Below are 16,508 nucleotides of genomic sequence, written 5' to 3'. Positions count from 1 at the left end.
CCTAGTCATGTTATGAGACCTGTTTGAAGGATCGGACATTGACTTATTAGATGCCTTCAAACATATGATGCAAGTGGCGCAGTTTTCTTGTTTGGAAACAGAGCTAGTTTGCATCTCTGCACAAGGAGAACAGTACCCCTCCCCAAATACAGAACACAAGGTCTCCAGTGTAGATGCTTAGCGACCTCATTTACATAATGAATCCAATCTTGCTGGTTCCAAAAGTCGAAAAGTGATTGTCCCATCTGGATAGCTGTTGTTATTGGGTAAAGCTACCGATGTCTACACAATGTCACAAGATTCGTGTTCGCATGTATGACCAAGCTTGTTGACAGATGCATTCCTACCAGTTTAGACAAACCTATGATATAGAAGATGAATTTGCTTCATCTAATTCAGAGATTGTTACTGCACTTGCTAAAGATGACACTTCCCAAAATGCTAAAAAAAAAAAAAAAAAAAAAAAAAAAGTGCTGGGTGGACATTGAACATGCAAGGAATACTGAATAATTTCAGCTCTGAAGCCTCTAGAATGGTGAATGCAGCTCTATAGTATAATACATTCTGTAAATCAGCATATGTAGTGGAGTGTGTTTGCAAAGTTATTCAGTTTTTCAGGTAGATTTGTTCAATATGTAATCTACATTACACTATCATGACCATACTGTCTCATTTCAGAGGGTTTACTGTAATATAGAAGTTGACTTCAGACCTCAGAGCCTTGGCTGGCCCACATGGCCACTCAGCCCATATATCAGCATAGGACTTTAGGAGCCTTAAATGTGTTTCCCAGTTAAAAAACATTGATGACTTCTCATAAGGATAGTTCATTAGTATCCGATCACTGAGCCTCCAACACCCAGAACCCCCTTCAATTACTTGTTCTGAGCAGCTGATAGACAGAGAATAGAGCAAGAAGTAGACAGTGCTGTTCTCCGTGTAGAGGGAAGACCTGGTACTGCAGATCAGTTCCCAGTCACTTTAATGGGACTTAGGCTGCAATGACTTAGTTTGGCCACTACATAGAAAATGGAGCTGTCTGCTTCCTGTTCTATTCTTTGTGTATCATCTGCTTAGAACACATGATTCAGGGTTCAGCCCCCGACAGATCTGAAACTGATCCCCTATTCTTAGGATAGGTCATCAATACTTTTAGCCTGATAGCCCCTTTAGAGGGGTTTTCCCATTTCCTTTTTTCTTCTTCTCACTTCCTGCATTCTTCAGCAAGCTGGTGGGAAGCAGCTTTGACTGTTTGATGGACAGATCACTATGAAGTATCTCAATAGATATAGACTTTGACTTTACCATGAGAGATTATTTATTATCATTACTAGAAATCTAGTATAAATTCAGATTGAATAATATGCACAGTAAATGTATATTACATTCAACGTGTCTTTATAGAACACTTACCATTCTTTACAGAGAACAGACTTGCAGCAAACTCAATGTTTTCTTTGTATTTACATAGAGAAATAAATACACTGTCCGAGTCTTTATCAGCAAACTGTAATTTGCTGACCTGATTGTCCAGACCACCGAGCTGTACATATAATGGGAGGAATCATCTAACATAGCAGGCAAACAAAGCAGCATTGCTAAAGTAATGTATTTAGGAAATGAGCTAGGATCCTTGAGTTGTGAATACCCCTTTAAGATTTGTTTCGAGGAAATGGCCAAAAATGTGATAATTTAAGAGGAAAAAGGGAAGAAAAGATTTTGGTTAGAAGAAGCACAGTACATAGTTCTAAGATGAGCTCCACAGATATAATGGAAATGCGAATCTCATCTTAGAAGAAGCAATGGTGTCGTGTTTCCCCAAGCATGGCTCGACGCTCACTGTATCACATTAGTATATAGCGCTCTACTCTCATCTGGTAACATAACCCTGTAAATTGCATCATCGGAGTCATATATGGAACACATTGGGTAATAAGCAACGTGCCCGCTAATATCCGAGAGCTGCACAACAGTGAAACAAATGAAAGTGATTTCCCCAATGTTACTGCCAGAAAAGGCAAGTCCCACCAAGGCCTACAGTAAATGAAGATATTATGTATTAAGGAGAGAATGTATCTGTCATTTTGACAGATTGTGTGGCACGGAACAGATTAACAGATTACTCTTAGTCAGGCAGCGGTGCGCTGTGAAAAATGTGCAGGAAATGATAACTGTCGGTTTGTGCTGATTTAATGATATTTTGAAGCCAAAATAACAATATAGGAACATGATGAGATGCTTCTCCATACTCACTTTTAGGACCCGGGAACGGGGTTGCCCCTTACATTACATGAACTTTCTCATAACTTCCAGACTCTTATAGAATGGACGGGACTCAGACCTATCGTTTCAATAAGTTAATGAATATTTGGGGCTCATTGTTTCTTGCCTAGTGTTGTCAAATTGGCACCATTTGTGTCTTCCATTAGTGACACTATCCCATAGTTATGTAGACAGTCACTTACAACGAGTAAAGTATAGGAGTAGGTTTTTTTTTGCAAAATGTAAGGATTGGTATGAAATTAGAAAAACCATTGTTGACTTCTTCGAGAAACAGTATCAGCATTATCTATGGATTGCGAATGTTGCTGCAAATAAATGGGACCTAGGTGCAACTCCAAGCACACCCTGTACAAAGGAGTACAAAAACGGGGGAGAACACCGAGCGTGCTTATAGTGTAGATGAGTTTGCAATGGATGTTGGAAATAAAAATGTACAGAGAAATGGAGCAGTTGGTCCCTCACCTTCAGGTGTTGTGATTGAGTCACAACACCAATGGAAGCCTAGAGGGTGAGGTGGCTACAGAATGCACAGACTGGTCACCGAAGACCAGACGGTAATGGAAGGAAGGAGGCCAGTGGATAGAGATGGACGTCTGCGCTCTCTGGTCCACAGATTGGAGTGTCGACAAGGTGAATGAAATATATGACCTTTATTGGACAAAAACGTACTGCACAATGCATATGGAGCTCCACAAGCTCTTCTTCAGGTGCACCATTACTTGCCAGGTGAGGTCAGATGTCTGTACCACGGAGTGGCTCTGTTACTGAAGAAGTATCACTGGTTTTCTTATGTCCCGGATAATTCCAATTTTTCTACAGATTTATGTGGAATACATGTGTTCTAACCATTCCTCTTGGTTTGACAAGTGGCAAGTAGTTAAGATGTTGCGTCACTTGTCGGAATGTTGCAGTCTCTTCAAACGTATAATTGGTGGGGTCCCAGATATTGAAACCCCTCCAATCTGATATTGATATCAATATCTTTGTCTTGAAATACACCTTTAACCTACTAAAAGGTTTTTAGTACTATAAATATTGATGGCACATGGTTGTGGGTCTGACCAGTAAGAGTTCCACAATGGCTGTTACAATGGCTTTTTGCAAATGAGCCAAGATTAACCAGGGTGGCAAAATTTGGTACAGTGCTAAAGAACAAAGACAATAACATAGGAGCCAGGGCTGTGGAGCCCTGGAAAGCCAATGCACAAACCAAGTATTTTTCCACCGCCTGACTCCGACACCTTCTGTGACTCCATAAATGGCTGACACCTATGGTCAGAGATCGTCTAACTCAGAAAAAGGCCAGTGATTGATTCCCATGACAGTAAACATGTAACAAACAATATATCTAATTATACAATATAATTGCATATTATAATGACAAATAATTCAACTTTTTTCAGACTCCGACAACACCCAACTCCAACCCTGATAAGAGCTCCTTTGTTCATAAGCAGGACCCAGTAGTGGGACCCCGGCCACCAGACATTCACAGTATAACGTATTGATTTGCTTTCACTGTATACAGTAGGAATACCCATGCACGAGGTGTTGACATCTGCTTGTCTCAGGCTATGGAGATAATTTCCTGAAATTCTACTTGTGAGATCCCCGACCTCCCTTTTTCCCTTTTCCTTACTTCCAATGTCAGGACATGGGCTGCTTAGTATTCCTCCACTTTGGCACAGAACGCAGGATCGGTCTTTGCATGTTGATTGTATTGATTACAGCTCGGAGCCTAGATGACGCATAACTAAGTGTCCCTAATTCATCAGAATATGCCTCATTACTTTCCTTCTGGGCTGAGAAGATAAACCGTTAGCTAATGCATGACATTCGAGGTCATTCCCAAACATATGTGCCTAACTGTGTAGTCATACGCCCACAGCTAGTCAAAGCCAGATACAGATCCTTATGTCTTCCTGTATACTCATCGGTACAGATTGCCAGTTATATAAATACTAGCATTTCCCGCTAGCATAACGTTTCATATACTTTACAATGGTTGTAAATGGCTCATTGAATTGGAGCGAGCTGCAGTACCGGTCATGGCCACTACAGAAGATGTGGCGCTGTGTTTGTTCTAGAGTGTCCCAGCTCTTAAAATAGCTGATTCTGAGCATTGGTCCGTCAATATTAAAGTCCAGAAAAACCCTTTAAATTAAAGATTTATTCTACCCAAATTACATATTTCTCTTGTATTTAGATAAATAATTGTTTTATCTGTTCATTTATTGGGGTTATTTGCATTATTTTTATACGTCTTATTTCAGTTTAGAACATTATAATAAACGATTCCACATTCCACTATGATATTGTTGCGGGGAGACCCTTGTGTATTCGCCATAATGCACATTTAGTGTTCTCCTTACAAAACAACTTGTATTTTGTGGTGTGTCTTGCATTTGTCGGCCTGTCAGCATCCCCGCAGCAGCCGGCGATGATCTGAAGGAATCCTGGTGTTGATCATTACCACGTTGCTAAAGTGTCTTAGCAAGTGTCATGTTAGGCGTTCACAGTTTAAGACAGCTTTGTTATTCAGTCTTGAGTCACACTTTAGACTGTGACATATTGAGAATGAGCGCCAAATAGTGCAACAAAATCAAAAGTTATAAAAAAAAATGCAATATGATCTTGTTGTAGAATTTTCTGGGGTTTTATCTGCAATGTATATAGGGGGATGGTAAAGAACCTGTCAATAAAATAGGGGCGTTAAGTTCTATCCAATGGACCCGACACCAGATCACCGGGTCCTGCCCCGAACCTGAGCAGGACCTTACAATTTGAGGTGGGGTTCTATAAGCCACTCCACATTGTCGGTTTAGGATAGGACGTGCTGATATTTACAGGTTCTGGGGATGATATCTCTCCTTAAAGGGATTCTACCATTAAAACCTCGTTTTTTTGTGGATAAGACATCGGAATAGCCTTTAGAAAGGCTATTCGTCTCTTACCTTTAGATGTGATCTCCGCTGTGCCGGTCCTTAGAAATACCGGTTTTTACCGGTATGTAAATTAGTTCTCTGGCAGCGATGGGGGCGGGCCCCAGCACTGAAAATGTGATGAGGGCGTCCCCACTGCTGCTCGAGAACACGATCCTGCGCCGCCTCTGTCTTCAGCTGGATCCTCCCCTTCTCTGTTGTCTTCCTCCTGTGTCACCTCCGATGCCTGCGCAGTTGGCTCTGCCAGTGAGACACTAATATAGCCAACTGTGCATGCCGGCCGGCGGACATTTTTGGGAGGCTGCTCTTGCTCTTGTAGTTTAATGCAGGAGCAGCCTCCCAAAAATGGCCACCGGCCAGCATTCGCACTTGGCTCTGTTGGTGTCTTACTTAGAGTAGACTGAGCTTACAGCATCAAACTGATTTATTCTTATGTCAAACCAGTAAGATGTAAGTCTTAGTTCTTGGACTGGGTAATGCAGTCCGACATGTAACCATATTTCTTGCCTTGTGAAAGAGCCCTAATAGTTGAATAATACAATTCTGGCTTCCTGCAGTTACCACTAGAGGGGGCTTGCTGCATAAAGTGGCATAAAAATGTTTCAAACCTAACATTAGTGATGTTTAAAAATTCTACTTGCAACAAAAATTGTTGCCATTGGAATTTTTATGGCACCCTCCAGGAAGGAGGAATGGTATAGGCAGGACCATTGGCATAGTTTATGGCATTTTTCTGATGTAAATGATGCCAGCTATGAGCTACGGGAAGGGGGGACTAATTTAGGAAAAGGCATAAGTTAGATGAATTCTCCAGTGACGCAAGACTGATGCACCAAACACCGATCTTGATAAATCCTCCCTACTATATTCTCCATGAGTTCAATGTATAGCCAGTATGCAGTAAGCAGCTCAGCTCCCTCTAGTGGTGGCTGCACTGAGCAGTCATTTTGACTCTATATCAGAAAATCAAAGCGTCAATGTCTTCTGGTGTCAGCTATTAGTAAAAGATGGACAGTGCTCCGCTATCAGGAGCAGAAAATACATCCGGATTCTGAGACATCGCAGACACATAAGGCTACATTACAGATGAAACGTAAGAATGAGCGAGCTTGTCTGCGAGGACTCAGAGGTATAACAATAATAAATGTCCTGAAGAGGCGAAACTGAAAACATTGATAGGTAACATCTTCTTTTCTGTCGCCAGGGATTGGTTAAATGCCTTCAGCCCTCCTATCATCCCAACGAGCCAGAATCACAATGCGGACCCTTTACTCAAGCTGAAGGAATCCAGACTGAGCTGTAATGAAGGTAAGAAGCCTATAGGATCCATAGATAAAAATCTCAATTAAAGATAAGCAATTTTATGAATCGAAGAACCTCAGGGATTCCTTTGAGAAACGTGGGAAATGTCAGCGGCGACATTACATACAATGCAGCCTGCTGTAATATCGCCTAACCATATGATTGTCGCTCTTTTTCCCGCAATGGAAAATTCACTGAGAGGGCTCATAAATCTTAGCCGTATGCTCGGAGCCCAAGGGATGGAGATGTCTTAGTGATGTACTATCCAAAATACATTAGACCTCTGAAATTGGGAATCCTATCAGCTATGTACATTTGTAATTGCTTATGACAGGACAATAGAGGCCGCGAAACCGGGCAAGGACTGAAATTAACGGAAAAATATTAGATGAAAATTGATATACATATAGATGGAATAATATCGTCATCATAGCTGGGAGCTCGGCTTCTACCAGGGAATTATAGCTAATGGGCTGAAGTTAATAATGTGGTCACAAGATAGAATCGGAGGTGAGAATCAAGCTGAGCTGTAATTCCACATATTGGCCATAGATAAGAGTGGCGCTGTTTTTGGAAACGTCTTTTATCATTGTCCTTGTTGTGATACAATTCAGTCAAACTGAGTGAATACGCTAAAGAAACACAAAACAAAGCTAAGAGTACAATGATAAGGCCAGAAAACTGTATCTCTGTCCACCCTATATACAGTACAGATGAGTAGAGCAGCAAGGAGGTAGGGACTCCCACTTCCATGTCTTGACTAGGATCTGATCAGGATATCCAAACGATATACAGACTAAATTTTCCAGTCTGGACTGCCCAGTATGCATGGGGCTTTAGAAGGGTCAAGCCAATGTTGCGATGCTTGTATCTATGTATCATGACATCAATGCACCACACATGACGGCTGAGACCCATTCACAAGCTCCAGGACTGTTGATAGGAGGCCGGAAGAGGCTTGAAATGGATGGGGACCTGCACCAGATGTTGCAATGGAGCCCAGGAGAGATGAGTTAGGCTAGCTGCTCACAGCCAAGTGTGCAGGCTGGGGAAGGGGGTGTGATTTTATAGTTGAATGCAGTCGAATGACAATGGGGGGTTCCATTCCATGCTTCAATGCCATGGATATGATCTGGTCTATAATTTCGGAATGAGACGTAGTATCGGACACCCCTCAGTAGAGCCTTGGCTGCACACTCAGTCATGTGCATGAGGCCTAAGAGCAGGGGTGAACCTAGGGTTTCTGCCGCCTGAGGCGGATGTCAGAATGCCGCCCCCACCACCACCACCCCCGAAGGAGGGGGCGGGGCCGAGCAGAGGGGGCGTGGCCGAGCGGAGCGAGCGTCGTTAGCAGGCAGAGAGCAGGCAGGGAGAGGACCTGCTCTCTGCCTGAGCGTGAGGGGCGGCCGCTGGAGCAGTGCTGCATCCACAGGGCCGCCCCAATCCGCCGCTCGGTGATGGTGATGCTAAGCCAATCCAGAACAGCTTGTCCTGGACTGGCTTAGGTTAGCAAAAATGCCGCCCTCCCTGGGGCCCTGGCATAGCGCCGCCTGAAGCGGTCGCCTCAGGTCGCCTCATGAGAGGTGCGGCACTGCGTATTTGTTATGTTTATGCACGTCCTCTAGGCTCCTACTTATTATACTCCTGCGGTCTGAAGATACCAGAGTATAGTATTGCCTTGTGGATGGTGAACCCCAAAAATTTGGGATTCAGCTGTATCCAAAATTTTGGGAAAATTCATATTGAATCCGGTTCGTTGCAAATCACTTCGCTCGTCCCTATTTAAGTGCCCAACCCTCCCCATGAGGACCCCATGCATGTTATATCATCTGCTGGTCCACCGAAATCTGCGGATTCATCCGGCATTAGCCTAATGTGTATGGCCCTGGGAACATAAAGGCCACTTTCTCCTTTTGTCCAGTATAATACTGCTTTAAGTCTGAGTCATCTGCCTTTTATTGAGTGAATATATTTTCTATTATGACTGCAGTTCAAGGGCTCCATTTGCATATCAGCGGCGTTTACAGCCATTCCCGTGATAAACAATGAATAGGGCTGAATGATAAAAGCCCCATACGTTCACCTCCCTTCATGTTTAATGTGTGTGGAAATGTCCAATTGCAGAAACAAAAGGTATTGTGCTGAGTTATTATGATTTATCGACCTTTAAATACCATCCACTGCGATGTAACTCAGTTATTTCCCACCGCCGACTCGCCCGCCGTAGCCTGCACATACGGTAATAGCGAGCAGTGATTTAACAGTCAATATTACGGCGGTCTTCACTCTTCACAAGACTTAAAAGGCCACGCAGACCCTTACATATAATACAAGCAAATGTGGCAGTGACATTTTTAAAAGGTTAATTCAAAGTAGCCGGAGTGTGCGCCGCGCCACATCGTAAGCGATCCTCCTGTATAAGTAGCTGGCTAAACACTTATTGATCTACATGGGGATGGGAAGCGATATCCAGAGATCAATAATAACTTATTAAAGGACCTTTCACTAGGGTTGAGCGATCAGGATCGGAAAAGATCGGATTCCGATCGGCGATCGAGTAAATCTCACAATCGCGATCGGAATTCCGACCCGATCTTTTCCAGCGGGATCGAGGTCGGAGATTATTTCAAGATCAGCTCAACCCTCAAGTGACTTTTCCCATAGAGGGTTGAGGATCGGGATCGGAAAAGATCGGACCCCGATCAGCGATCGAGCAAATTTCACGATCGGGATCAGCTGGAAAATGATTGGAAATCAGATTTTGAAATTGATCCTGAAATCTCAAGATCGGCTCAACCCTACCTTTCACCCTAAAAATAACCTGGTGCTAGAGATGGCAAACCGTTTCAGCACGAGTTGGAGTTGACCCAAATATCCTAAATTGTTCGGTTTTTAACAAAATACAAGAATTTGGGCTTCGTCTCGGACTAACAAAAAATGGGCACCGCGGAATACATTGTGGTAGATTATTATAGTCTAGGGTCTCTTCAGACTCCAGAGTAAAAGAGGTGAAGGTCCTGGGGAGGGGAAATTCTAACAAAATTAGGGACTCGAGGCACCCGAAACAAAACAAATCTTGGGAGGTTCGCCCATCTCTACCTGTAACGTTTGGTCTACCTATTTAGTAGAACCACTGCTCATTCTGGGCTTTAGGAGTCCAGTGGGCTGTCCTACTGAAGGACTAACAGTTATCTTGACATGTGTACCTATCAAACACAAAGTTAAGACCGCCCACTGGACTCCTGAACAGAGAGGTTGGAAAGAATAATCTATTAGTTCTACTGAATCCTTTACCGATCAGTGGGGTTCCAACACCTGAGACCCCACTGACCCTGCAGCTTCAAACAGCTGATCAACAAGGTCATGCCTACCAGTCATGCCTACATTTACCCTGGCTTCAGTCAGTCAGGCTGAATGTACATTGGAGGGAAAGGACCCTCATTCAGACCCCCAGCGAACAGGTATTTTATCCTCTATCCTGAAAATAAAATAAATACTTTTTATGGCATAACCCCTTTAATAACAGGTTACCCTGAATGACCTCTCTATATACAATACACAGTACAATACTATTGCAGCTTATATAAGAAAAAAAACCTCCTGAAACTAATAGAGCTTGTGGCTCAGTCAGTAGGAAAACAGCCTATGTTTCTTGGGTTCAAATCCCGGCTCACACTCAATGAAAAATAAATGAATAAAGTTAAACCCTAAATTCCTAGAGGATCTCCTGGGAACCTCCTCATTAATATTCACTGCAGTGAGGTGATGTCACAGAGAAGTGAATTGTAATGATCCAGGTAAAAGAGACTACTAGGTGACCAGTTGGGTGGTGGCACTCACTGGAATCTTAGTTGAGTTGACATTAGGGTTGAGCGATCAGGATCGGAAAAGATCGGATTCCGATTGGCGATCGAGCAAATTTCACGTTGGTTATCAGGATCGGCTGTAAAATGATCGGAAATCAGATTTTGAAATCTCAAGATCGGCTCAGCCCTAAAAGTGACTTTTCCCATAGAGAAGCATTGACTAGGGTTGAGCGATCGGGATCAGGAAAGATCAGATCAGGATTGGCGATCAAGCAAATTTCACGATCGTGATCGGGATCAACTGGAAAATGATCGGAAATCAGATTGTAAAATCTATCCTAAAATCTCAAGATCGGCACAACCGTAGTTGACATGTCTGCAGAGGAACCCTTGGGGCTCTGCAGTGATTGCAGTGATTGCACCCCCTATAGTTATACCCCTGATTTGAGTAGCTAGATCTCTGTATGCTTTAAAATATATTTTCTAAGCATACAATGTACTGGAATATAGAGATAGTTAGCTGATGTGTTTTTATAGTTATATCCTCCCCTTACAGTGCATTACCCAGCCATACCTGTCCTGAGACTGTTAAGTATAGTAATTGGGAAAGTTATGACTTTTTAGATTGAAGGATTATTGGCAATAAAATGAAGGACCATCGGGTTCTAGGATCATGACCTCACCATAGACTGATACATTACCAGTGGCTGGCAGCTGTGCCAGTGATGAAGAATCACCTTGCCCCTGGCATACATGAGTTATGTTATTGTCCTGTATCTGGGATCTTATTGGCAGTGAATATTGCTGTCCATACAATATAGCCTGGGAAGTCATTGTTGATCTCATGTCTTGTGTCCACCTGTGTCCCAGTTATTAGTTCTGAGATTTCATCTCGCTCGGCTGATGCGCTTTATTGACAAGATGCTCTCAAAGTATCATTTCTATAAACTCGGCGTATATACGTCAGAGGGATCGCAAAACATGTTGAAATACAGATGGAAAATTGTTCTGTTCATGGTGATACAAGTAACACAAACAAAGGAGCACTCTAAGGCTTTGTTCACATTACCTTTTTAACCTTCCATTACAGGTCCATAGTAGAGTGTATATTGTTAGATGGCTCTACCATATGGCATATAGTGACACATTCTGCCCATAGGCTCCTATGTTGGAAAAAAAAAGTATACTACACAGTATCCCACTGTACAGGAAGGAGCTGTCAGATACATTTTTTTTTGTTCACTTCAAACGGTACAGATATATCAGATACGTCCTTCCTTACCTTTCCTCTTTGTTTGGCATATCCCGAGATAAGTGGCAAAAGATGATCAGCTTTGATTTTTAAAAAAACGTGATTTTGGGATACTCTGTTGGGAGATGTCTATGCTATCTAATGTATGTCTGTGTGGAACCACCCAGTGGTTGTGATGTGCATTACATCCTGAGATTTTTGCTAGTATATTACATTTCTGTATCTAATTTGGATTGTGGGACATCGGAGTCCTTAAAAGGGTTTTTCCAGGGTTAAAGGGTTTGTCCAGGATCATATATCATTTTAGGCCGGGGAAGGTGTGAAAGAAGAAAAAACCTATGATGCTCCAGTGCCTCAGGCCATTCTTCTCTTACCTTTATTGTTCTGATCCGCGCTGCCATTCCTGAGAAATATCTTCTTTCTTCCTTATATAAATGAGTTTTCTTGTAGCTTGTGCTGCTTCAAAACTCGCCAGTGACGGCTCTGTCTTCTTCTCCGCCTTTTCTCGCACGCTTCCATCACATCTTGGTCCAAAACCGCCAACTGCACATGTCGGTTGGCCATTTTCCTGTGGCCAAACGGGAGAGGCCCACAGTATAACAATCGGAGGACCAGTGGAGGGAAGACAACATAAAAAACATTGTTACTTACCCCTCTTTTGCTCTGGCAGGCTTCAGGCCTGTTTGGTGAGATCCTAGACCTCATGTGGTCTAAGCCAGCGTCATTATGCGTCGCATCACTGGCCTGGGTCAGGCGACGTTTGGTCCAACATTGAAGAAATCTGTGGGGAGTGCACCAGAGCCTGGGAGAGGTAAGTAACAGTGTTTTTTTTATGTTTGTATCCTCCCCAGGGTCTCTGATCATTATACTCTGGGGTCTGAGAAGGCCCCACAGTATAATAATAGATCATGGGTGGGCTTCTATGGGACATAATACTGTGTGAAGGGGCCATTGTGGGGCATAATACTTTGTGCAGGGGCCACTATGGGGTATAATAGTATGTGCAGGGGTCACTATGGGGCTTAATAGTGTGTTCAGGGGCCACTATAGAGCATAATACTGTGTACAGGGGCCACTATGGGGCATAATAGTGTCTGCAGGGGCCACTATAGAGCATAATACTGTGTGCAGGGGCCACTATGGGGCATAATGGTATGTGCAGGAGCCACTAGGGGGCATAATAGCATGTAGGGACCACTATGGGGTATAATAGTGTGTGCAGGAATGTGGATTGTGTGGGGAGGGGAGATCTGTGGGGGCGAGGGGGCCCCATGTCAAATGTTCGCCTTGGGCCCCGCCATTCCTATTTACGCCCCTGCATCTGTGTATCATTGGCCCTTTCCTTTTTGTACCCCTCCTTGCACATCAGTGCTCTTTCCCGCTACTCCAGCTACATCAAAACGATCCTACAATTTTTCTCTTTAAGGTATATAGTCCTCCTACTATTATTACACTCTGCACTCTTCTATTATTATTCCGTATACTGATCCCGCTTATTAGCATTGTAATGTTGAATCCATCAGTAAATGAATTAAGAGAAAATGTTATATTTATTCCAAAGTCACCGAAGATAGAAAACCCATCACAAGAATACTTTGACACCCACGTAAAAACATGATAGAAGGCGCTATTGTTTGTCAGCACACTTACATTTTCTTTGACTATTGATAGCATATGGAAGGTTAACAATAGAGTAAGTAAAATAACGTGCGATAGGTTTACGGTCTTGCTGTGCAGATGGGAGTCCGGTCATGTCGGGAGATCATCGGGACCCAAATAGAATGTAAAATCATAGGACTACAATATCACTTGGGAATCCTACACTGGCTACTGAGACTACGTGTTCTTACACTGTGTTGTTTCTTACCCTACAGGTGATGACGGGATTGGTGCGGAGGAAGAAGAAGACATTCTGACCTTGCTATACGACCCCTGTCTAAACTGTTATTTTGACCCAGAGACTGGAAAGTACTATGAGCTGGCTTAGGGGAAGATCTGTCACATTGTTATATAATGTACCAATATTTCTGGCCATTGAGCTCATCATTAAAACATGGCGCTCTGAGGACACGTTCACGGAACAGGCCCACTACTTCCTTCAGGTTTGTCAAAAGGGTTTTCAAAAAAGTTAAAGGACCTAAAATAAAAAATAATAAAGTTTCTTTTTTGAATATATGTGACTTCCCGACACCTTGGTGCTTCTGTAGCTCATTGTCTAGAAAACCAAGACATAACGTATTGTCCGGAGTGAAATCTGTGTCTTCAACATCATCCACACATACGTTTTGGAAGTGCCATTAGTTTGTGGTCCGCAACCAGAAATGCCTCTCACCTGTAATCTATGAGACCAACGAAGATAAGACGACTCCGATGCTCAGAAGTTCCTGTAGAAGAATAGAAGCATCCAGTAAAAACAATCATTGCCTTCAAAATCTACCGAATTATACAAGACAACCACTATTTCCACGACATACAGGTGGACACGCAAAGGCGAGTCAGGGGTCTTTGGTATAGGACACCCCTATAGCAATAATCTAATTATAGAGGCCGCAGAAGTCTGTGTCACCCTCAACACATTAGGGCTGGACAATCTTGTTTGATCCCTGTGGGGCCACACGGTGGATCAGTGGTTAGCACTGCAGCCTTGTAGCGCTGGAGTCCTGGTTTTGAATCCTGCCAGGAACAAAATTTGTAAGGAGTTTGTATGTTCTCCCTGTCTGTGTGGGTTTCCTCCCATTCTACAAAGACATACTGATAGGAAAAAAATTTACATTGTGAGCCCTATATGAGGCTCCCAATCTGCAAAAAAATAAAAAAAAACTTCTTTGATCTCCTATCTGATTCCCTTTAATGGCTTATGAATCCTGCCCTCTAGTGCACTGCAGCGAGAAGATTCATGATACTTGATACTCAGCCTTCCACTGTCAGAAAGTAGATAATTAACACTTTATTGTTATTTATAGCTATACTGCTAGCTTATGTGGATTTCAAACTTTTCCTAAATACATTGCTTCAGAAAAACTGCTTTGTTTGGCTACTATCTGAGATTATTCACTTTATTGTTTACACTGCGTTTCCATAACCACCTGGGGAGGATCTTATCTCTCTGCCCAGGACAAGTGATGTAGCTCCCTGCTCTCAGGAGGGGAGGGGGAGCTGAGTGCTCTGGAGCTTGTATTTCTGAGCTGTTTATCTTCCAGTTATCAGTCGGCTAATTGAATTTTGCTGATAAGGGCTGAGGCAGGGAGTCTGATACCTCTGTATGTAAACACAGACCTAAAACGGAGTTGCAAGCTGACTCTTGGTCCTGTAGCATGTAAATTTGGGATTCTCATCACCTATCTGTCAGGAACATCCTACTGCACAGCAGCGCCTATAGCGCTGTACAGTGTGAGCGGGGAGGAACGCCCCCTCCCTCTGCTCACAGTGCTCGTCCATAGATGAGTATTATCAGGATGGGAGGGGGCGTTCCTTCCCGCTCTCACAGTCCAGCGCTATTGGCAGACAAGACGAACAACAAGAATGAGAGGTCAAACTAGACAAGGGATCGGAACCAGACGGGCAACGAGGTACAAAATCAGAATATAGAAGAAGAGTCAAGAGGTAAAAGCAAAGGTCATGTGCAGAATATCAGAGAAAAAGTGATATCCTAGCACATTCTATAGAGGCGAATAGCAAGCACCCATGCTAATGGGCTGTATATGGGAAACCTGGGATCTGCCCCCAGACATGATTGGAAAGTAAGATGTCAATCACAGAGCAACTAAGAGGGAACTCTGACTTGTCTGATACACTGAAACACAACAACAAGAGGCCGAGGAGGAGGGGATCATAAGTGGGCATGCTCCTGCGCCGTACCATGCGGCCGTAGGATGCTGCAGAAGTCTGAATGAACAAGGTGCTACATGAAATCTCTCCCAAATACATCTTGGTCTAAAACGATGTACTGCAGCTCAAATAGGTCTTAGATTACAAAGAAGTCTATACAGAGGGGAAGGGTGAGGAGTGAGAGAGGAGAAACACAGACATAGACAGTAGCTGCTAGAACTCAAGCAAGTTCTATCTTAATTCACTTTAATACAGGTTAGTACTTCTCCATAATGTCCTGTCGATGCTTCTGAGAGAGTCATGGAGCAGATTCTCTACTGTACAGTCTATGGAAGACATCATAGCAGCCACATTAGTAACAGCGCCCCCTGGAGGCTACAAGAAAAATCACAGTTATCTCACACCAATTTACCATATGCAATAAAGTGGTTTTTTGGAAGCAGTCGTTCGGTAAGAGCTCTCCACACCTTCCCAAGATAACATTTTGTAAATCGAGGGTCCCTTCACCCTGGCATATGCCATTTTCTCGCAGAAAAGCTAGCGGCAATTCCCATCCCTCATTCAGCTGCTGCAGACATCAATTCTGGCTCCTTGACTAGCTGTAACACAGGACACACTACATTTGCAAAATTTTGCATGGTCTATAGCGCAAGATACGAAACGTCTATTTGGGAAAACTGCAGGCAATGATCTTGTTTATATTCGCCTTGACTCCTGCAGCTGCTAACACGAGGCATATTGTCACACAACACATGCACGAAACAGATTTCAATTAGCATAGGGGACGGGGACTGTGTAATCCTTCATAACTCCATCTTGCCGCAGTCATCATTACCCTGGCAGGATGGAAGAAGCTCTTATCCCTCTCCAGTCACAATGTAAGACCCTCGGTTTTGTGCTTTTCTCGTCGTACTTGCGACTTGAAAAGGCGACAAGGCTAAATATAAACTTCCTTCACTTGCAGAGCTGTTTGGACATGATCTGGTGTCTGCTGAAGAGCTTCTGAAATCTCTTACTACAATGTCATCTCCATAGCAATAACGTACTCAAGGGCTTGTATAATGATTATTGCTGAATAGTAATGTGCACAACTGT

General features: G+C 43.2%; 1 protein-coding gene across 1 annotated transcript in view; it reads left to right on the top strand.

Annotated features, from left to right (window-relative positions):
- The window catches only part of CFAP20DC (CFAP20 domain containing), a 197,980-nt gene extending 184,186 nt beyond the window's left edge, over positions 1–13,794 (top strand). The window contains exons 16-17 of the mRNA XM_075286776.1: positions 6,430–6,533; positions 13,460–13,794. Coding sequence (XP_075142877.1) covers positions 6,430–6,533; positions 13,460–13,572 — 217 coding nt within the window. The 3' untranslated portion in view covers positions 13,573–13,794. The remainder of the gene's footprint in view (positions 1–6,429; positions 6,534–13,459) is intronic.
- Positions 13,795–16,508: the final 2,714 nt, after the last annotated feature.

This window comes from Leptodactylus fuscus, chromosome 9 (genome assembly GCF_031893055.1).
Source record: "Leptodactylus fuscus isolate aLepFus1 chromosome 9, aLepFus1.hap2, whole genome shotgun sequence".
In the NCBI taxonomy this organism is placed as follows: domain Eukaryota; kingdom Metazoa; phylum Chordata; class Amphibia; order Anura; family Leptodactylidae; genus Leptodactylus; species Leptodactylus fuscus.
The sequence above is the reverse complement of the archived record's forward strand: the minus strand, read 5'-3'. Positions and strand labels throughout refer to the sequence as shown.